We start from the raw sequence: 23,742 nt of genomic DNA on the forward strand, positions 1-23,742 counted from the left end.
CAAAGTAGATTACTAATAAGTTGCAAAGATCATGAGAAACAGCACTTGTGTTTTTCTTTTTTTTTGTGCTCTTGAATTCAGGTTTAATGTTTATATTGTCTAAAGATAATTCTGTTCAGCTAGTTATTACCACCCTCAGATGAATTGAATTTTTTTAGGATGGTGGCAGGTAGAGTGGATTGTTTTCCAGATCTCTAGATAATTTGAGTACTGAGGGAATTGTTCTATGGAGGTATCTATCGTCATCTTTAATAATGTTTTCTTACATCAAATAGATACAAACATAAAGCATCAGTGCAAAATCTCAGTGTATGTGAAGATACAAGATTATAAATTTATAATAGATTCTTTTTAGATTATAATTTATAATCTAAAAATTATAAATTTAAGATTATAAATTGAATTATAATTTTTTAAAAAAAGGAAATGGGAAGACACACTGTTGTATATCAGAGGTGAGGAGAGTGTTGGGATTGTAGGTGTACTGTGAGTAGTTCTACAAATGAGGATTTTGCTCTGCTAACACTGTCATTTCTGGTCTGGGAAAGGAAAAGCAATTCCAGTGCTGATGTGCCTGGCTTGGCTTTCCTGGAGTGACAGTGCTACCTAGTGCTGAGCTGCTGTAAAGGCAGCCCCAGCCAGCCCTTTAAATCCCATTTTACACATACTATTTTCTTTTCATCTCGACATTTTTATTTTTTTATTAAACAATTAAACCATATATCCCTACATTATCCAAATCACTTATCATCAATACATTTTCAATTAACCTTCCTCTCTATGTCCTAGTATCCAAAACAATAACCAACCATCATCATCATTCCATAACCACCCCAGAACTAACCCCTCCCCAAAAAAAACAAACAAAAATGTAAACCATGAACATAAATCATCAATCAATCATCCACAGAACAGCCTTTCCCTTCATGACACTTTGCATATGGAAAAAGAAAGCTGAGTACTTCTAAGGGCAAATAATGGGAAGTCAAAGGTGTCAGAAAAGCAGAAAGGAGGAACAGAAGGTGGAAGGGATCAATTGCAACAGCTGAGGGTGAAATAAATACATTCTGTCCCAGCCTCTGTGCCTGCTGGTGGTGGCTGGGAAGAGTCACTGCCAGGAAAGATGCTTCAGGTATCAGGAGACTGTGAGGACAATAAAAACATGTCTGCATTTATTGATGGGAGGGAAGAAAAAATAGAATCTGTTTGTTCTCTTCAGAAAGTGCCTGCTGTGCTGCTGTTTGACTTGTTGCAGAACAGCTTGGATCACGCACTGGAGATGATGTTGGTTGGGGAAATTTGCTTTCTTTTTGCACAGACCTGGTTTTAATAGTTTGTATGAACTGGCATCCCTAATCCCAAACCCACTAGTCAACTGAAAGTGTGGTCTGCTGGGCAGTGCATTTACCTCAGTGAAAGAAATTAAGTAAAAGAGGAAACCTTCATTTCTCATGTGTCTCCTGTGGTTGAAACAAGTGCCTGCTCCAGTCTCATTCCTACCTGCTTGGTTTCCATCTCCCAGTGCTCTCTTATCTCCCTTTTCACTTCTTACTCTCTGTGTAACCTCTGAGAGTTCTGGTGTCCTGCATTCTGCAGTCTCTGCTTTGTACTTGAGGATGTCCTGCTGTTTGTCTCAGGCCCTTGGTTTTGCAGTGGAGCTTTACTAGACATTAATGTGCTGCTCTGATCATATTGGCTATTTCAGTATTGTACAAGTAAGTGCAAATCTAATTACAGAGCTTGGATAGAGGAGATGTTTGAGGGCAGTGTAGATCTTCAGGCTTAAGGAAATAACTGCAGAGGGAATGGTCCTTTTATGATATTCATGCTTTAATCACTGGTAAAAGTTCAGTTGCAGAAAAAGCCAGAGCTGATGATTATTTTTGGTTTTGAGTCTAATAGTATGTTTTAAAACATACTATTGTATTGTTATGTATTGCTTTTACTTGTAAGCAAACTCTCAATCAAAAGTATGATTATGAAATACTGGGCTTCTTGAATTTTCTATTCAGCCTAAGATCTGCATCTTTCCAATGCAGTTCCTAAGCAGAAAAAGAAGTCAGTCAAGATCAATATGAGCTCTCTGCTTCCTAAATCGCTTCCATGTAAAATACTCTTCCTCACTCTAAACTAGCTTCTTATTTTTAATGGTAGAAATATGTCAGAATGTAATCTCTGTCCTCCAGGGTCAAACATGCTCAGAATCCCTGTGACCTCAGGCTGTTATCAGGAACTGCTGCCTAGTAGATCTGTACAGCCAAATCTGTGAAGTAACCAGTCACTTGAAATCCCTTGGAAGTTATTGTGTGTATTGTCAATCCTTTCCACCTGAGTGGGTCCCAGAAGAGGTTTTCATCCTCTGGTGAACATCTGACTAGGTCAACTTAAAGAGAAGATGTGAATGAAGTTGTTTTCTCAGAGCTGTGACGCTTGGGAGGATTGTGGTATTTCAGTTTAGGGGCTCATGATAGGAGGTTCTGGTGTTGCAGTAGGGAAGTCTCCTGTGGAGGAAGAGTGGGAGCCCTCCCAGTAAATCAGGTGATGCTCACTAGAACCAGCTGGTCTCCAGAGGCAGAGCTGCATCCACCCTGCCTCCCACCACTGGCCTTTCAAAATCTGTACGTCACAGAATAATACCAAACTCTGATCAAATTCCTATTGAGGTGTCATGCTTTGGAAAACATAGAACCATGTGTTTTGTCATTGCAATGGAGATCATAGACCAAGGATTGCTGTAGGAATGTTTGTTCTTTGAAAAGGAGAGAGCAGCTGGCATTAGTCATGTGTGGTGCTGCCTCAGGTCTAAGAACAAACACACTGAATTACTTTTTGAGAAATGGGTGTTGGATTTGCATGGCTGTGTTTTTGTAGTGGGGGGGCTGCAGGGGTGGATTCTGTGAGAAGCTGCCTGAAAGTTCCCCTGTGTCTGATTGAGCCAATGCCAACCAGCTCCAGGATGGACCCAGCACTGCCTGAGGCTGAGCCCATCAGCAGTGCTGTTTGTGCCTCTGTTTTCAAATAATAATGTGTTTTCAGAAGGAGAGAGGGGCTATTGAATGTTATCACTGGGAAAAAAAAAAACCAAACAGCTGCCAAATTATTCAAAAAGGATGAGGAAGTTTAAGTGTGTGTTAAACTAGCAAAGTAACATGGTTAAGATTTACAAAATGAATTAATTTTTGGATGTATTTTCCTAGCTTGTTTGTTTGGAATCAACAAAAGCAGAAGCTGATGGAGTAAGTCTTTGAGACAATGCCTTGAATATTTTGGGATAATATAAGTCAACAGGATACACAAGGAAGTTTTCTTCTGACTGTAGCTGTTAATATCATCCAGATATAGGATCAGCTCCAAACTGCAAATCACCCCAAATTTAAAAGGACAGAAATAATCCAGTAGTATGAGCATACAGTAATTTTACTTCAGGTTTCTGCTGTAGTGGAACTCTTAATTTCTGTGCCCAGCCCATGGCCTGTCTGCTCAGGATGGGATGGCAGCAGCTCAGGCTCTGCCCCTATGGTAAATGTGTTGTGTGCCTTATCATCAATGCTCTTAGAACATAAAAGTCAGGGCTTAGGTAGTTAAGTGAGCAGGAAGGTATTGTCCCAAAGTCAGAACATAAATAAATTGTTGTTGGCTAGATGCATAATGTTCACACTTGCAAGTCATGATAGATGAGGATTGGTTTGAAAACACAGCAAAGATGGTGGCATTTCAGACTGTGGTTACATCTTCAGGGTAACTTGGCCTAGTAATTGTCTCTTGTTAAAACAGAACCAGAAGGGATTTTTATCTATACCCAAGGAAATTTTTATCTATACCCAAGGAAGGTGTGTATACCTCATGTAACTTAACAAACATGAAGTGATTATGCATCATTTTTGCTGACATAGTCTGAGTGCAGCAGAGGCTGAGAATTTGTATAAAACCCATTTAAATTATTTTTTTTCAGACAGTTTCCAACTGGAGCAGTACAGTATTATTCTATCCCTTGTTTTGCAGTCCTTAATTCTCAGTCTTACATCTAGGCATGTGTCACTGCAGCAGTTGAGAAGATGCTGCCTTACCCCAGGCTGGGTGATGGGTTGTGTTTGGGCAGTTCAGTGAAGCATCACATGGATAGATTTTTTTGTTTCCATAGTTGTATTGACCAGTGAAATTAAATCTGATAAAGATGCTTTTCAGTAAACTTACCCAGGAACTGATGCCTTGTTGCCAAAGCAGTTGAGTATTAAAATGCATTTAGTGTTTTGATTGCTTTTGAGGCTTTTTTTTTTGCTTTGGAAAATAAAGCAGTTATGCAGTGTAAGAACACAGTACCCAAACTAGTCAGTTGTAAGGCTTATTAATTCATAAGAAAGTATAAATAAGTTATCTATAATGATATTTAGATGCTTTGCCTAATTTTGTTAATAAGTCTGTGTTACACCAGAATGTCTTCCTTTAGTCAATTTTTACATGCTAATTACTGAGAAACTTGTTAATAATTCATCATCATGCTTGTATAAACTGCAAAATCAAATTTTACTTTTGCGCCTCTCCAGAATATTAATGCAATAATATCTCAGTTCTTGTGGGAAAAGTCACCCAAAAAAAAGCAGCTTCTCTTCTTCAGTTGATCACAACAGGAGTCTGGAGCATAAAGCATTGGGAGAATCTGCTGTAGTTGAGTGAGACCTGACATTGTGGGGAGGATCAGTTTGGCAGCAGGACATGCTGGGTGCATCCCTAGGACCTTGTACAGCTCCTCTTGTTGAACTATTCCCTGAAATATTCATCCTTTCAGTGATTCAAACAGGTTCTTCTCTCATTAAAAGCGTTGACTTCTTTGAACAGAACAGATTTTTTGCTTGTTTTCAGCTGTAATTCAGAGATATTTTTGTTGGCAACTCTTAAAGTTTGTTCTTTCCAAATCTTACTTAAAGGCTGTGTTTAATTTTTAGTTCTTCAAAGCATAGTCCTCAGTGACAGGACTTAGTTCATGGTTCTTTCTTTTTAGCAAGAAAAGTGGTGTCAAGAAAACATGTGTTAAGATCTAGTTCTATAAATCATAAAAAAGTGAGATCACTAAGGGAGGAGAACACAAACTTCAGCATCTCTGTCGCTTATTCCTGCAAATAAACCTGCAGGTGAATTGAGCTTCTTGTTGGTAAAATGTGCTTAACTGTTGCAAGAGCATTCTGATTTTAAAAGAAATAAAGATCATCCTCTGAGTGGTTTTTTTTAAAGCTAAATCCTATTTCTACCAGCTCAGAAATGGAGAAGTTGCAGTGACTTAGCTATACCTTTTCATCATAGCAGCTTTCCAAAAACTATAAAATGCAAATTAACCTTCTGATGCTTATCAGATTTGCTGAATCCTTTGACTTTTACTCAGCTTTCACTTTGAAATCACAGGCTGGTGGAAATACTAGACATCTGTGATTTTACTGGAGAGAGAAAAGTTTCCTGTCAGTTAGACGAAGGTGCAAAATTAATTGCTTCAAAGTCACAGATAGGTAAGTTACAGAAATTGGCAAAGCTGAATTGTCAGGCTTAGACACAAAGAAATTGGATTTATCAGGGGCCATGGCTCTTGTTAAATACACATTTACCAAGAGAGTCTTATGTGTTCAAAAAAGATAGAAGTAGACAATTTTAATAGCAAATTTCATCTAGGCATATGACATCTTGCTTAAAATGCTCCATTAGATTGGATGAACAGGGAACAGATTGGTGGGATTAAAAATTCTTTCACTAAGAGATACCAAAGTTGTCACCCTCAAAATGTGTTGAGTGGGGTTGTATGTTGTTTCACAAGAAATCCTTGCTTTCTCCAAAGATCTGTGGTGCTCTTTTAACAGTCTAGATGGTGGTACAGAATTTTTGAAGGTAAAGTTTAAAATTCTGAAGACTGACCATCAGAGGGCTGGAATCTTCCAAGTGTGGGGGATGCAGCTGAGTTCCAGGCAAGATACAGGAGTAAAGAATTATGGTTATATTATCCATCAGGAGGTCATAATCTAGAACAGTTTTAAGGTGTCCATATACATGCATTTGTCTCTGTGTCTGTGTGTATATGTATATCTCAGTGTAAAACTCTATTGCCATTATGTAGAAACTCAGAGAAAAGTAGAATGTTAATAATTCTTTATTCTGCATCCAAAGCTGTAAGAACAACTGGAAGCTGAATCAGAACAATTCTGTCTTTAATGTGCTGCAGCATAGGCTATTAAACGTCCAGAACTTTCTGTGAGATGTTGGAATCACTGTGGTACTGTGAAATTTTGTTTGAAGCCTTCAGATCTGTTTTAACCTCATTACTCTGAAATCTCTGGCCTGTGTTCACAGGCAGCAGGATTTCAGGATCATATTTCCATCCTGAGTATTCTGTGATGCTGAATACTTGCTGGATGTTCTCACTGACTGTTGGATATGTTGCTATTTAATGTGTGAATCTTCATCTGCTTGAATTTCTCAAGTGTCTTTTTGAAATTTTTTATATTATAACTGAAGTGCTAACTCAAAGCATAAGCTTTAAACTTCATAGGTATGATAACACCTCTTAACCAAGGCCACAGGGCTGCTCTCTGGGGTCAGCCTGACCTGCTGCAAGCAGGGAATAAGGACAGGAGTTCTGCAGAGTCCTGCCTGAGGTGTGCTGGAGCTTTGGAGAGCTCAGTACTGTGCAGGGGGTTTGTCAGAGCTGGAGCTTTGTGAGCTGCTGCTCTCATGGTATGGGAGGCACGTGTGAGATGGACTTGTCTGGGAGATGTGTGTTGTGTGGAGGACTTGGGTGTGGTGACCTGACCCATCTCAGTGGGGTTTGTGGTGGTGTCTGCCAAAAGCTGGCCACTTGTTTTGTAAAAACAGCATGAGGATGTGCAGTTGAGAGAAATTACCGCTTTTTTCTGTTTCTGCCCTGCCTAACCTGTGGAGAGCCCTGATCCCTTAATGTACATCAGGTAAATGACTCCAGGTGCTGTGTGGGCCGTTGAGCTCTGACCAGTTGAATGCTTCTTACTTGGTGGGAGTTTGGCTGTGGGGTTTGGCTCATCTGCTCTTGAATTGAAGATTTGTCACCTTTGCTTAACAAGTGATGGTCTGGGTTTTCCAGGTGGTACAGTTCCTTAAAGCACCAACTCAAACATCATCAGCTGGGACCCTGACTGCAGTCTCAGAAGTCTCTTTCCAGTCTATTCTTTTATTGCACAAAAAAAGAAAACAGAAATATCTTTCTGAATAAAGAAATACAGCAAAATTTCAGTCGATTTCATGCTGTTTTGAAGTGGATCTTGAAGGGAATATTAAAAATATGTTCTGGCTCTTTTGTCTCTGCAGAGTTTACAGATGCTTCCTCAGCAACGGAAAGCCATAGCAAAGTTCAAGGAGCCAGCACATGCTTTAGCATTTCAACAGAAATTCCACAGGTAAATAATTAAGCACTGCTGCCACCATGGGTCCTTCCTTCCTTTCAGAAGATAAAATCAGTCTCCTCTGGCTCAGTGTTTCTTTAATCCAATCAAGCATCTGTTGATTAGTGACCTTCGTGGAAGCTCCATGCCCGAATCAGTCTGAGCACCACATTTAACTTTCTTTTAACTTTTAACAGGCACATGATAGATCTGTCCCACATCAACGTGGCACTGATTGTGGAGTGATGTCTGCTGAGAGAAGCCCTGCACCAGCCTCAGTGTACTGTGGAGCTACAGACTCACAGAGGAAAATCCATCGGGTTGGAACCCTGTCAGCTCAGTCTGTGACTGCTCTGTTGAACTCCAGAAAGCACCAAGGTGACCTCCAGGAGAGGTGAATTCGAGAGGATCTGCAGAGGTGGAATTTGTGTTCAGTTTCTTCATATTCTGTTGTAACCACATGGAATTATAGAGGTTTTTTTTTTCCCAAAATGCTTTTGATGCATGTAGACATTGTTCTTCAGGATCCTACTGTGTGACCACAGTGACTTGAGAGAGAACGGTTACAGCGAAAGATTTGAAAAACTTTCAAAAGAATAGCAAAGAATATTTGATAATGGTTGCTCTTATCTTCAGTGCAAGGTATTTGAATGAAAACTCATTTTTCTAAACAAATTAGTTGCATTGTATACCTGAGAGCACAGAAGGTATTCTTGCATAGATTTGAACATGGTCTGCTTTGCTGAATAGCAGTTTGCTGAGAAGCTTTGGAGGTGACACTGGAAAATTGTAGTTTTGATCTTTGTAAATAAGTCTGTGCATTTTTCTATTCCAACATAGACTTCCATTTTCTCTTTCCAACTCCACTTATTCCATAAAACCCTGTGTAGGAGGAATAACACTGCTGTATTTTCCCTTGGTTTTTAAAAACAAGGATTTACCCTTCAGTAACATCGTGGGGTAGTGAACTCTTGCGTTGTAATTAGGTTGTTTTAAATAACTCTGCAAGGAAAAAGAAGTATTTGGTGGGTCACTTCAAAAATGTTATGCAGGAAGAGTGGTGCATTCCTGATAGTTCTTCTGGCCTAGTGTTTTATGGATGCCTCGTGTTTTGTTTTGATCAGGTTTTTTTCTTTGAGATTTGTTTTGTCATTAATGCTGAACCGTAAGAAACCAGTAACTGAAGGGACTTTTGATGTGGTGTTCCTGATACATAAAGGACTTTAAGGACATTGTCGATCTCCTGATGAACGTGTCAGTTCCCAAAAATGCCATGAAAACATTAAGGAGCTTATATTTTATTCAAAGTAAAATTCATAATATATCCTTTTGGTTAGAACCATCCAGATGGGGTTGCCAAAGTAACAATTTTTTCAGTTACTTCTGAATAAACTTATTCAAATGTCATCTTTATATTGGATTCCAGTTTTTATGAACATTTCCTTAGTTTTTAGACCATGATGTTTTGCTTCATGCTTTATTTTAGCAATACTCTTAAGCACTCCACCTACTTTTTGAAGGGGGGGACTTGCAGAAATGTAGGTTTGTTACCAGAGTGACTGCAGAAGAACGCTATGGGTATGAAATAAAAGATCTGCAAATGGGGTCCAAAGTAGGCATGCCAAGCTGGAAGGGATGAGCTAAGCAAATTTCTAGAACCTTTTTAAAATAGTATATTTTTTTTTAATGATTTAATGGCACAGATACCTAATTGGCTTTCTTCCACTTTTGGTCTAGATTTTCAACTGAGTAAAAGTTACCAAAAATAATGAGGGAATAAATACTGATAAAAGACTTCTAGGTAGACCTGCTCTCTGTTCAATGAAATAATTTAGAATAACATGGTGCTTAGGAAATATTCTTTAAGTCCATTTAAAACTTAGTGACAAGACACAGTAACAGAATGAGAATCTTTTCATGGATGCAGGGTTTACAGCCACCTGTATAATTCATGCATAAAGTTTAATAACAGCCCCAGTTGCTGTACATGAAGTGCTGTTAGTGCTTCAGGGTAGAGCCAAGCCCAGGACAGAGCTGCAGGTAGGAAATGCCCAGTGGGACCAGCCCCAAAGGCCTGCAGAGTGCTCAGCCCCAGGCTGGTTAACTCCTCACACCGTTAGCTCTGGGACCCCTGCACTGTCTCCTCAGGTTATGTCACGTTTATTGCTAGGAAATACCTGGTGATCTTTAAAACAAGGCATTGAACAGTTGCTCATCCCCTGTTAGGGAGCAGCTTCTCTGCAGTGAGCAGGACAAGGAGACATCTCAGAGTTACAGTAGTGCGTGCCTGGAAATCTGGGATAGATGCAACTCCAGACAGGCCAGCAGCTGAGTTCAGCACTAGGAACATCTGCAGTTGATCAGCTGTCCTGTCAGAAGCAAACATTATTGGGGTTAGAGGGTTTCTTGGAGCCTAAGAATATGGGTTTGATTCAAAAGTCAAAGAACTTTGTAGAGATGCTCCTGCTTTGGGTTTTGAATCCATCCCAAAGAGCCTGAGGTTCAGCCAACTTAAGTTTTAAAAATTTTTATTCAGTTGGGTTTTTAATTTTTTTTTTTGAGACAAATGTGTGGCTTTGGAATAAAGGCATGAAATGGCCTCATATCTATTTAAATGAAGGAGTGACGTGAGCAATGCCTGTTTAATGAGTAGATGCATCCTCTCTATCAGCAGTTACAGGAGATTTATGCTTGTGCATAGACAGGGTATGGGTGGATTGCTGGGGATTAAATCAGCTGTTCCTGGGTACCTTCCTCCACGTAAACCTACCTTATGTATGTATGTCTATATTTGTTTTATTATACACATACATACATACTCACACCCTGTGTTGTCACCATTTCTCTCTAATGTCCTAAAAAACTCAGTAGCAAAAGTAGCAGTTAGGTGAGTCATTTTTCGAAATGTTTGTGTTCTCTTACTTCAAAAATCATAACTTAAAAGTGGATTTCTTGGCATTGATTGGTTTGGATGATACAGCTCCTTTAGATCCATCTGTTGTCTCCTCCCAAAAACACCCAAAGGAAGTAGAGGTAAAGCTAGACAGACGTGTTCTTGATGTGTTCTCTTCCAGCACAGAGTTAAATCTGAGCATTTTAAGTTAACTTTCTTGGAAGATCTGTTGCAACCATTATCTTGTTCTTTCTTTGTAGTGAATTCACAATACGATGCAAAATGGAAAAAAAAAGAGAAGGCATTTAATGTAGTATGTAAATATTGACCTTTTAAAATTAAAATGCTACTCAAAGTGCTTACAGTCAACCACATCTTAGCTATTTGTTAGTTTTTTGTGTTGTCTTATCTAAATTTAAATGGATATGGTTCCATAAATGTTGATGTGTTTTTGTGTATATCTTCAAATTTTTATAAAGATGCTAGTAAGTCAATACATATATCCTGATCTGTGTATTATTTGTTCAGTTTTTATTAGCATAATTTTATAATTATTTAAATAGGCAACTCCAGTAGGTGGTTATATGAAGTCAGCTTTTTTTTTTTTTTTGAAATTATTTCATTTCCATCTTGTACCACTGAAAAATTCACTTTATAACTATTCATATTTTGCCTTGACTAAGATATTGAAGTGCCCATATGATCTGTGGTATTTTAGTTGAATGTTCTACTTTTTTTTTTTTTTTTTAATTAAAAAACCCTAAAACAGCTCTGTCCTTTAACTTCTGAGGGGAAACACTGTCAGACCAAGGCACGGGGTCTCTCTGGGTTTGTTCCATTGTGCTGTTTGCAGGTACAAATTTAGGTCTGTGGTGTAATACTGTCCTCAAAAGTTGGGGCTGTTTTGGTTGCACAGTTTGGGTTTCACATGTGGGGCGGGTTGGTGGCACGTTGGTGCATCCCAGTGTTATCAGTGCCACCCCTTATCAGTGCCACACCAGCCTGTGGTGTGGTGCTCAGGCAGGGGCACCAGGACAGCTCTGTAGCATTTCCAGAGCCAGAGGGATGCTGTCCTCAGCCCACACATATCCCCAGTGTGACTTTGAGAAGGAGGAGTGGATCCAGGCACCCCCTCTGCATGCTATCCTTGGATATGTATTTTATTCCCCCCATTTAAATCTGAAGGTTTGCTTCAGGTTTCTGATTTTTTGAAAAGTCCTTCCAGCCTTTAAAATGCCAAGCAGATTGTGCATTTTAATTCATTAATGTTAGGCTTGCTCTGCAAGGACACAGATGAGAGTAAAACTGAAGGTTATTTCAGAATAACCTTGGAGGTCCTCAAAGTTGGTTTTTTTTAGCGTCAGCTACTGGGGATAAAAAAGAAAAAACCCTTTTACTCGGTGCTATATTTTTAATCTTTTTTTAAACTTAGTATTTTTTATCTGTGTAGTTTGAAATGATGCAGTTTCCCTGGAAGCTGCTGCAGGCACTTCCTGCACCCATTATCTGTGTGGCTGTATGTGTGTGTGGGTGTGTCACCCTTGTACCTGGGCTGAGAGGGGGTGGGAGGCTCTGGGGGTTCTTTTGAGAGTTTTTTTGGCTTTTTTTTCTTTTTTCTTTTTTCTTTTTTCTTTTTTTTTTTGTCTGCTTGGGAGATACCCTGAATTTGTCCTCTGGCATAGTATTATTGTGCTTTCCTGTCCTTTGTGTAGTACTGTGTCTGTGATTCGAGTCAAGGTACTTGAAGGTAGAAATCTGTGTCACCTGTTCACTGTCAAAAAGGCATTTTTTGTTCAGAGAGACATAAACCTTTTTTTTTCTAATGCATTTTTTTGTGCTTTTGGTTTTGTTTCTTTTTTTTAGCATCATGATAGATGAGAAATTAAATGTGAAGGAAACAAATCCTAAACAGATTGCAGAAAGTTAGCTGTATTATAAAGGTCATTTAGGGTAACATAGAGCTTTTGTTTCAATGTTACCTTAAATCATGCCTTGTCCTCTAATTAATTCATAACCATAATACTTGAAAGTATTTTATCTTAAATTAGTATCAAATCCTAAGGATTTTCTGTAAGGTTTTTTTGTAACCTGATTTTTAAGCATGGAGATAACTTACTGTCCACATGAGCACAGGGGCTTGTGTACAAAACTAGATTCATATTGGATCCTTGGGTATGCCAACTTCTGGTACAATATGGTTGGGAAGGATCATTTTGTTCTTTATAATGCTGCTTTTGGCAGCAGGGTTGGGTTTTTTAATTTCAAACAAACAAACAAACTCCCTTTTCTACTTCTCTACTTTGGTGGAAAGTGTGGTCCTTATTGCACTAAAGAAAACCTCGAGGTGAAAGTTAAATCTCACAGGGTCTTTTAGGTGCTTATGTTGCTCTCTGCTTTCTTGGTTCACTGATTTTTCTAACTAACTGGAAATGGGCTTTATAGATAGATTTTTTCAACAGGTTACACTGCTTTTATTTTATGTAACAGCACCTTGTGTTCAGTGTTTTTTACCATCTAAACTTTAAAGAGTATTGCAGATTAAAAATACTTTTGTAAAAGAACCTGTGTACAGTTAAATGTAGCTGTATTGCAATGTTGTGTGTAGTCACATGGAAGATCACAGTTTCCAACACTGCTGTACTGATGTTGTGTTTGTTCAGGATTTTCTTTGTGTGCATCTAATGGATTTTAATATGCATGGTATTTTTTTTCCTAGTGTCTGTCAGGCTGAGGTTGGAACCTTACAGTTTTATCTCTGTTTTGAGAATAACAAAACCATTTGTTTGCAGGTTTTCTTTTTCAGATGATGAAACTTCTTTTAGCAGTTTAACTTCTAATTAATAGACATTTTTACTTACAGATCCAGCAGAGACCAGATGCTAACCCTTATTTATTCACAGCTGATCTTCTATACCATTGCATATAATTTTATTTATGAAGGAGCTCTTCGATTAAGTCAACTTTCCTTTTTCCTGTGGTACCCTTTGCCTCTCTGCTATGCTTTTTCTCATTTTCATCTAATTTGCCCCCATTTTTCCATTTCCATTTGTATCCTTGTTATGTTCCTGCCCTTTTCACTCCCTGTTCATCTCTCTGCTTTTTTTTTCCTGAGTGCATTGCGTTCAATCTTTTGCTCTGTTTTCTGTTCTTCCAGCTCTTGAGGGTACTTGAACCCAAGCTATCCTGCCCTGAAATCCACCCTACCACACTTTCCTTTGCAGACTCTGGTGCCTGAAGTTGAGGTTGCTTTGGTACAGGTGTCACCCCTTAGGCTGTGCTGCCTGTCCCAGAGCACTGGAGAAGCATCACTTAACACTTTTGCTTTGCAGTTTTACCCATGCTGGGGAATGTAGACATTTCCTTTACATGCTTGAGCATTTAGCCAGGCTAAACAGGATTAACAACTGTTTTTTATCCTTTTCACTTTTTCAGGAGCTCTGTTCTTGAATTCAGTGATAGTAATAGAACTTTTTGTTATTGCCACGTAGAAATACCAACACTGTCGACACGATTCTACCTCCTATTACTATTACTGAATGTGATCCTTCCTAACCTGTAAAGTCCTAAGTAGTGTGTATATAAATATATATAGATACATATTTATCTGTATCTGGGAGTTTTGAGAATCATTTCAAGTGTACTGCTCTAATCTGGATTGCAGAATTTGTTTATTAGCAGTTCAGGATATAAATTCAGCAGCCGACTGTATCATACTGACTGCACTGGGAGTGCATCTGCCTCATGTTTCCTACAGCATCATCTGCACCAGGTGTGCACTGCTGGTTGCTTGAGTGTAAAACTGGACTGTACCAAATCCTCCACGTGCATAAGAGATCTTTGTCTTACCTATTTGGGTGAATGTAAAAATGGAAACACAAAGATGATCTCCTGTACAAGTTTTTTTACATGTATTTCCATGTTTTGAAATGTGAACATGTAAATATATTTATTGTACCTAAAATATGTCAATAAAACCTGATCTTTATAATTTCCTGCTTGTTGTTGCTTGATGTACAACTTCAAACTTGTCAAAAAAGGCTTCACACGCTGGATTGTTTGACCATTTTTATTATGGCATCATCTCTGGGCTTGCTTTTACATCAGCAGAGTAGCACAGGGTTCTTCACCAGCTGTGCAAAGGTGCCCCAAATGGAAACAAAAGTGGCTGAGGGTAAAAGAAACTTGTGCTTGTGTGGCTGGTTCAAAGGGTCTGGAAAACAAAAGGGGTCTCTCTTTAGAGATAACATACATGCAAGAGGAAAGCCTGTGAGTGTTGCAGCTTTTCTGGTGCTTTTTAGCCATACTGACATGTCAAATGAAAGATCCCTACTTTCAAATATTGCTTATCTTAATTCATGCCATAAAGAGGAGCTTTTGGCAAGCCCAGTTTGGTAACCATCAGTTACTTCCTGAACACTTTTATATCAACCTAAATGGAGGCTAATTCCACTGGTCTGCTGTAGATCAAGAAAAGATCTACAGAAAAGAGGTCAGAATCAGCTGTTTTGCGCTTCATAGGGGTTTTTTAACATTATTCACAAAGTTAAATGTAAATATCCTGGCATCACTGCAAGTGGCACCTGTGATCAGTGTATACACTTCCATGGAAGCATTGCTAGCTTGTCACAGAATCACTGTGGTGGGTCTCAGGAGAACCTTTTTACATGGGCAGACTAATGACACCCCAAATTGTTCTGCTGGTAGCCTGATGGAGGGCACACAGTGACCTCGGAGGGCTCATCGGGGTTAAAAAATTGCCTCTGATTCAGTGATATAAATAGGGAATTCAGAATAAATATGTAATAGCCATCTTTGTGAGCAAAGTTACAGCTTAGTTTTCAGCCTGTGATTTTGTCATGTATTAGCAGTCGGGGCACACTGTAAATATCTGACTGCAGTATCACCTCTTCCACATCTGCTTTGGACAAGGCTCCAACCAAAGTAAACCTCACCAAAACCCCTCAAAACCCAAACTTAATGAGTCCTATCTCCTCACTCCCTTGGACCACCTTTCCCTGCCTCTGTCAGTCTGTAGTCTTGGGGCAGGACTTTGTGTTCTAGTGAAGTTGAAGCACCACTGAGCAATGACTCCTATTCACTCCTGCCCTAAACTGAATGGATTGAACACTGCACAGCACAGAGGAAGAACAAGGTCCCTTTTCAAGGGGACAGGTGAGGATTGGGCATAGAAGTCTGTTGGTCTTCAGAAGTTAAAATGTTCTGCTGCCGATTAACTTGTAATTTAGGATTGCAGGATTCATGTGGGGATGTGCTTTGGGAGCTGGAAGGCTGACAGCCAGGGAGAGAGCGGTGAAATCAGTGTGGCTAAAAAATGGTTACTGAGGGGATGAAAAGGGAGTGACCAAGGGAGGTGCAAACAAACCTTTAAAATCAAATCTTGAGATGCCTAGCTGTGTGCTTCAGAAATTGGTCTTGATTGACCTTAATTAATTTGTAATGATTTGGGCAGGATGAGCTGGAGCATGCTCACCAAGCGTGTTGGGAGATGGATGAGGGAGGGCTCAGCTGAGGAGGAGGATCAGAGAATCTTAGAGGAATTGGATGAGCTGGAGAATTAGAATAATAGAGGTGAGATTAAATTTAATCTTGCAAAGTGCAAAGCTATGCACTCTGGTATTAATAAATAAGGATTTTTGCTGTAAGAATCACTGGGAAAAGAGGAAGAGCAGTGAATTAATTGCAGATATCTGATCTATAGATGGAGTGATCTATGAGGAAAAAGACTACTGCCTTTTTAGGCTGGATGCATCAGGCACTTCCAGGATAGAGTTATTAGCACGTGGATGTGTGGCATGAAGATTTAATGCTGGACTTCAAAAATTGCAGCCCAATCAACCACCTCCCTACAGCCCTAAGTAGTAACACCCCGTGAATATTTAATTTGGGAAGATTTTTTTGAATGATTCATCCATCAAAGATTTCCTCTGCTTTTGCTCTACACATTCAGCCTTTCAAAGACCTGGGCTTAAGCTACAGAAAACATCCTTAGTTGGGTTCAATGAGAATTGACTGGTCACACGGTGCCACTGCTCCTTGGGTTCAGATGTCAATTCTGGTAACTGCTGAATATACATTCAATATTTTCACCCATCTGTGCTGTTCTGAAAAGATCCCAGGGGAATGTGTGCCTTCAACTGGTGAAAAATTTGAGATGTTGACCAGGAAAATTGTTCTGTGGAGATGCTGTTGGCATTGGGGATGCTGTGGGGAGAACATGGGAATTAAACATTTCTGTTTCTTCTGATTCCAGTCCTGTATGCCACTGATTGTTAGCTAATTAACAATCTTTTCACTAAATTACTGATGAGAGGATTCTCCTTTCATAAGAAGGATTTTTAGACAGCATGAGGATGGACTGAATAGCCCCACAGCCTTTTCCAATCCTGATTTCTAGGGTCTCAAACAAATCAGGCTGTGCCTTCTGTAAGTTGGTGCTCCTGTACAGCAGCACACAGTCCTTACTTGCAGTAAGAGCAGAGGGAGGGGGGTTTGGGAGACTTTTTCCTACCTTTATCTGTGCAGTGAGTCAGGTGCCTTCCACAGCCTTCATCACCATGGGTCCCACTGCAGGACTTGAGAAATGGGGAAACAGCTAAAAGCTTCAAAGGAAAAAGTGGAAGGCAGCTCTTTCATTTGTTCTGATGAGATTCAAAAGATATTCAGGGATTTGGGATGCCTCACTGCTCTTTCAGCCCTCAGTCAATTCTTCATCACTTTTTATAATTTGCTTGTTAAAAAAATAATTATTTCTATCATTATCAACATTATTATTGAAACTGGCACTTCTGCAAACAGTAGCTGGATGCAAAATCTGAGTCCTGGGGACTAAATGCAGTTTGAGAACCCTAGAATTGTAAATATGTCCTTTTCTGCTTCTAGCCTGGACTTTTGTGTGGCAAAACCAGTCCTGGAAGCCAAACCCCAATTAACTGATGAGAAGAAAATTTCTCTGTATATTTTCCATTAAAATACTGCCACAAAAGGATCTCTCTGCCAAGTGATATCCACAGTTCCTCCTGCTTTAAACCTTTCAGACTGTTTAAAGGTGCTGGCTTATTGCAAAAGGCTTGTGTTTGTTAATTTGGGTCAGGAAAATTCAAGGATTGCATCAAAATGGGGAAGATGAGGTTGTTTCCAAGCTTTCCTATGCTACTGTTAATCAGCCTATCCAGGGGGAGGATGCACACTGCTTTTAATGGGGGTGAGGGGCAGGAGGAGTGTAATCATCCCTCATCAGGCAGCCCCTCAATCACTGCACTTGGAACAGCTGGGGGTACATAACCTCATCTTCATTTGAAAATTTTAGTACCTTTTCTCCTAGCTGCCTCCATTTTCTGCCCTTTTTTTCCCCCCTCATACATTTTTATGATTTTTTTTTTTAAAGAAGAATTTATGGGTGAAATGGCAGAGCCCGTGTGAAATGTGGGAGAGCTAAAAGGCCATCAGGGTGGTAAATGAGGCTCAATGCTTCTCTACCACCAGCTGTGGGGAGCTCAGTGATTGAGCCTGACTGACAAGAAATAATTGCCCCTCTCAGGGAGGTGAAATGGCTGCTCACTCTGTGAATGCTGCTGATGAAGGGGCTGTCCCGGAGCAGGCAGGATCCTCTCTGGCAGATTTTGTGGCACATTTTGGCAGCCTGAGCCCCATGCCAGCATCCTGCTCCAGGGTTTCCTTGCACAGGGTGATGCCCTTGAGTGACTCAGCACATCCCTCCTGCCCTTCTGCTCCCGGGGAGCTTCAAAACCCTGACACAACTTCCTGCAGGGATGAGTCCAGAGCAAACCAAAGATATTCCCTGCATTATTGATTAGAACTGGCAAGTGTCTCTCAGCCTGTTTTATTTCAAAGCGAGAGAATCTTTTATTGCAGAGATGTGCATTAAATGTGAAAGCACTTGGCTTATTTTAATTCTTGTCCAATCAACTGCAAGGAACAAATATGATGGGTGCATTTGTTTGAAAGCTGGAGAGGGGGAAGGGAAGGAAAGGAAAGGAAAGGAAAGGAAAGGAAAGGAAAGGAAAGGAAAGGAAAGGAAAGGAAAGGAAAGGAAAGGAAAGGAAAGGAAAGGAAAGGAAAGGCTTGGCTTGTGGAGCCTTAAAAACACACACAAAAACCAAACCCAAAATATTTTGAGTATGCAAGAAACGTGAAGTCAAACACAAGAGCATGATGGCAATGGCTTGAATGCCTCTATATTTCCCTGGCTTTATTAGCTCTGTCACTGGTTTGATGACAATGCAAACACTTTGGATACGTTGAACATGATGTATCTGAAATCTAATTTAATTGTTACTGTGCAAGAGCCCAGCCAGGGTTGTGCTGTGCTGCCCGAGGGAAACAGGCACCATCTCAGGGCAGCTCAGGAGGGTGGGAGGAGGCTCTGCTGGCAGCTCTGTCCCTGTCATTGCCATCCCTCACCTGTCGGTAGAAGGTGATGGCCATGGTCACCAGATGGCTGCTGAGAGCCACCCTGGTGCAAGCAGGGCTTGGGGGAGCCTCAGCAGTGGGGGAGCAGCTCAGGGAGGCTCTGCATCAGGCTCTGTTTCATTGCTCCTCTTTCTGTGGCTGTTTCTGGTGAGATTCTGCCCTTTGAGATGAGAATTTGACCCATGAAGTGTCTGAGGTCCTGTGGGTTGTCACAGTGAGTGCAGGGTGTCACCAGTTTGGGTTCCTCCTGCTCAGAGGTGCTGCCTTCTTGACTTCTCCCCCTTGGTTTGGCCTCAGAAGGAGATGGGGGGGTCTTGGGTTTCTGTGGTTGAGATGACTTTTGAGGTGTTAGAAGTGTCTTTTTTCCCAGCCCTGCAACTGGAGAAGAAGTCGAGATTCCTCAGCTCTGCTTTTCAAGGCTGTTTATTTTCTCTGATCTATTCCATTCTTTCTCTGACCTTCTGAGGTCTGTCCAGCAGGTTGGGTTGTGGCACAGTGTCTGCCCTTAGGGTGGTGTTAGATTTTAATACTAAAAATTATGTGTACTTTATTTAGAATAATTTTCCAATACCATCACTTATGTTAGACAGTGTGTCTCTACTCTAAACCAATCCAGAAGTGTCACCATCACAGCAGAAGATGGAGGGCAAGAAGAAGGAGAAGAAGCACAGGACATGCCCAGATTGCTCCATCTTGCCTCTTGAAGCCCCATTCTAAAACCCCAAAATTCTAGTTTTTCACCCTGTGATAAATTCACTGTCATTCTACTCAAACTCTTGTGGCTTGTAACACTTCACACAAAGTTGATAATTGTTTCCAAGGGCTAAAATCAAAGGCACAGGTGTCTTTGACTCCATGCCAAGGTCTCTGAGCCCCCTGCCAGGGTCTAGAGCCATCCAGGGCAGCCAGAGGAATGTCCTGGATCCCAGCAGGGTGGGCACACAAGGCAGGGTGTGAGAGATTGCTGAGCCCAGAGGCAGCATCCTCTGAGCACCTCACACCTGGCAGCTGCTGCATCCTCGCTTTCCCCTCCTCTCAGGGTACTTAAGTGAAGCAAGTGATTTACTGAGCGCAGAAGTCTTATCAAAATAGTACCAATAAATACCCCCAAAAGCCTAAAAATACCCTAAAAGAACCCAAAAATCCTGCAAGCAAACCCAGCCCACCCATCAAATGAAAAGCCCCAGCCAGAAGAGGCCTCTGCCTCCCCACCCACCATCAATCCCTCACGAGCTCCTGCCCACCAGCGTGGCCCAGCAGCTCCCCCAGCTTCACTGTCTGCTCGAACTGAGCACTGAGGACAGGATTTCCCCACAGGGGTGGTGCCTGGTGATTGTACCATCCCTGAAATGCCTTTCAGGAGCACTCAGTATAATCCTCCCCATAATTTTCCCAGGAACTGATGTTGAACTCAGAGTCTGCAGCTCCCTGGGCCTTCCCTCACACACCTTTTCCATATTGAGTAGCTCCATCAGGAGGGACTTCCAGGACTTTTGGTAGATGAAGGGTCCTGCCATGACATCTGGCAGCTCCTGCAGAACTCCAGAATGAATCCCAGCAGGTCCATGGACTTGGGAATATTCAGCTGCAGCTGATCCTTTACCATGGAGGGGAAAAACCAGAGCCCGGGTGTCCATCACAGGGAGGGCAGAGGGTGAGGAGGCCTCTGCTGGAGGTGAAGCTCATCCCAAGGATCAGGAGGAGACCTGAGGGAGGGTGAGGAGGCCTTGCAGGCCATGTGGTGCCAAACAACTCAGGAACAAGCCATTGTGAGGGAGAACAATGGGGGAAACCGAGGGTCAAACCATAATCTCAACTTATAAAAAATAACCAACTTTACAAGAAAACCTGTGTAAAACACACAATGCTACAGCCATGGGGTCAAGGTATTGAAGGCAAGCATTTCTGAAACAGCAGAAACATCAAAACAAATTTAAAAATGCTGGCATGTTCTAGTCAAATCTCCTGGGTTTGATTTAAAAGTGCAGAGAGGGTGACACAATGGATGGGAACTTTCTCCATGAAGGTGGTGTTTATTTACAAGACATTTGGGGTTGCTTCCTGAGTGGAGGTGGGAAGTTACCCATGACAAGACACATGAAGGCCAAGTATCACAAAAGTCCTCAGATTTTTTTAGGTTTCTTTATGTTTGTGAGTGAGTCTGAAGGAGTATGAGCCAGTGTGACACAGTGAATGACTTTTGCCAGCTCTGTGATATTTTTTGGCCCTGGTTACGAGAGTTCATGCTGGGCATGAAGGCACAAGGGCTTTTCTTCTTTCTCAGCCTCATAAAATTAAATAAGCCTGGTGTACATCCTTCAACCACACTTTTGCCCATCCCCAGGCCAGCAATCCATGATGCAATTCCCTGAGAAATCCTTCCCCAGGACCTCCCAGTCCCCTCCCTGACCCTCTACCCAACCTGGGCTGCCTCTTCCAGCACAGCCACAGGGATGGGGAGCCTGGACCCACCTCACAAGGGACCCAGGAAGAGCCTGTGCCCATCTCTAATCCCTTTTATGGGTTAGAGATCCATTGGTAGAGCTCACCTTCCCTTCCTCCTCCTGTTCCTCCAGTAAGATTTGGTGATGGAGGGACATGGGCCCACATGGGGTGATGGGGTGGGCACAAGCATGGGGAGGAGTGATTTGAACAAGGTGTTGGTTGTGCTGGAGTTTTGGCTGCCCATGCCAAGCCCAGAGGTGCCAGGAGAGGTGCCAGGTGTGCTGGGAGCTGTGCAGTGCTGCGTGAGCTGCTCAGCTGCCCAGGGAGAGCAAGATCACGTTTCCCACAGGAGTGTGGTCCTTGTGCCATGATTTGAAACACCCTAAGGAAACATACACGAAAAAAACAACCCAAAGAACACCTTGTTGCAGTTTTACATCAGAATTGTTTGCACCAAATGTCCCAGAATACTCTCAGAGAACCAGTTTTAACTTGTGATTTTGGAAAGGGCGTGAAAAAAATCTTAACATCAGACTGAACCAGAGACGTAACCAGACTGAAACCCCTTTACAGGAACTAATCACCAGTGCTTTGGGTAGGGTTTTTTATTTATTTTTCCTCCTGGCATCCCCAGCAGTCTCTAGACAGGAGCAGAATGAGCAGGCAAGGAACAGCAGCTCTGGAAAGGCAGCCTGCTGCAGGCTGGGCTGCTGGGAGTGCACTCCTTGCAGGACAAAACTCCTGCCATGCTCATGTGCCATGCCAGCCCTCCTCCTGGTGTAAATCAAAGTGTCACAGAACCACGGAATGGCTTAGCTTGGAAAAGACCCCCAAGATGCCAAGTCCAGGTGTTCACCCAGCACTAAACCATATCCCCAAGTGCCACATCTACACGTCTTATAAATACCTGCAGGGATGGGACTTCACCACTGCCATGGGCAGCCTGTTCCAGTGCTTGGCAGCCCTCTCTGTGAAACAATTCTTTCTTAAAATCCAATATAAACCGTCCCTGGTGGAACTGGAGGCCATTGCCCTTGTCCTACCACTTGTTCCCTGGGAGAGGACTGACTCCCACCTGGCTGTGAGCTCCTTTCAGGTGGTGGTAGAGAGTGATAAGGTCTCTCCTGAGCCTCCTTTCCTCCAGATTCAGGAGATCAGGTAGAAGACAATAATTTAACTCCAGTTTCTTGCTCAGTTGCAGTGTTCGAGGGATGCCAGGGTCCTGTGTGGCAGAGCAGATTAATGCGGGGAGGAGCAGGAGGAGACTGATGCCACTGAAACTTCTTTACCTGCTGTCACAGGGCAGCAAAACCCATAACACACCACAAGCTGGGTCCACTGAGACTGATTCTTCTTCATATTTCACAGAACCCAAACTCACCAGGCCCTTGTGCCATTTTAGGACCAATGTTGTCTGCTGGTGTTGAGTGAAGTCCTGACTCACACTAACCTGGAAAAGGGGATTTGGATTGTGGTGGGAAAAAGGGGCAACACCTGCAATGTGGTCTCCATACTGCTGGCTGCTCTCTAAATGAGCTTCATTATACACATAATTAAAGGAAGAAGGTTGAATGCTACTTAGCCATGTTTTAGGGGTATTAATTTCAAGATTAAGGGCACCTGGAGATTAAATGAATTAACTCACAACTGAATCAGGTTAATTGTCAGTTTCTTTACCTGCAATGAAGCTGAAAAAAGGGAAGGTTTTAGTTCAATAATAACTGTGGATATATTAAAGAGATCTATTAATTTATATTTAATTATAGATATAAATATTTATGTATAATTAAATATAAATTATATTTTATAATGTACAATAATATATAATATATATTATATATAATAATATATATTATTATATACATTGTATTATATATTATAATATATATTATATATTATAATATATAATTAAGATTATATTAATATTATATAAATATTATATTAATATTGAAGGAAATTTGCTATAAGAAATAGTCAATTGGGCACCAAACTGGACAAGGGAAAAGCAGGGTGTGGGCTTCAAGTTTGACCAGGCAAAAGTCCCTTCATCATACTGGGAAGAAACTGGGCCCTGGCTCTGAGCTGTGCATTCTGTCCATGAAGGAATCACCCAAAATTGGACCCTGCACCAGGGGCTGCCCTGTGCACTGATATGATATGATGTGATGTTGTATTCTATTCTATTCTATTCTATTCTATTCTATTCTAAAACTACGCTAAAGAAGTAGAAAGGATACCTAAAGAATGCTGGACAAGAATAAGTAATAAAAACCCATGACTGACCAGAGTATTGACACAGCTGGGCTGGGATTGGTCATTAATTAAAAACAATTTCACATGTTGGGTAAACAGTTCTCCAAATCACATTCCAAAGCAGCAAAACATGGAGAAGCTGAAGCTTCCCAGCTTCCCAGGAGAAGAAATCCTGGCTAAGGGATTTTTCATAAAATATCATGGTGACAAATCACTGCTTTAAGTAACAAGTAATTAGCTGTAGAGACAGGTGTGAAACCTGTGGAAATTCCTGGAGAGATGTGATGTGTGGCTGGATGTTTGTTT

At 41.2% G+C, this 23,742-nt stretch overlaps 1 protein-coding gene across 2 annotated transcripts in view; it reads left to right on the top strand.

Moving 5' to 3' along the window:
- The window catches only part of RBM33 (RNA binding motif protein 33), a 97,419-nt gene extending 88,612 nt beyond the window's left edge, over positions 1–8,807 (top strand). For both annotated transcript variants that reach the window (XM_054273572.1, XM_054273573.1), the window contains exons 18-19: positions 7,321–7,409; positions 7,592–8,807. In XM_054273572.1, the coding sequence (XP_054129547.1) occupies positions 7,321–7,409; positions 7,592–7,640 (138 nt within the window). In that variant the 3' untranslated portion in view covers positions 7,641–8,807. The remainder of the gene's footprint in view (positions 1–7,320; positions 7,410–7,591) is intronic.
- The last annotated feature ends 14,935 nt before the right edge of the window (positions 8,808–23,742 follow it).

The sequence above is a fragment of the Melozone crissalis genome, unplaced genomic scaffold (assembly GCF_028551555.1).
Source record: "Melozone crissalis strain CALT ecotype California unplaced genomic scaffold, PUWL_Pcris_2 ptg000016l_1, whole genome shotgun sequence".
Classification (NCBI taxonomy): Eukaryota; Metazoa; Chordata; class Aves; order Passeriformes; family Passerellidae; genus Melozone; species Melozone crissalis.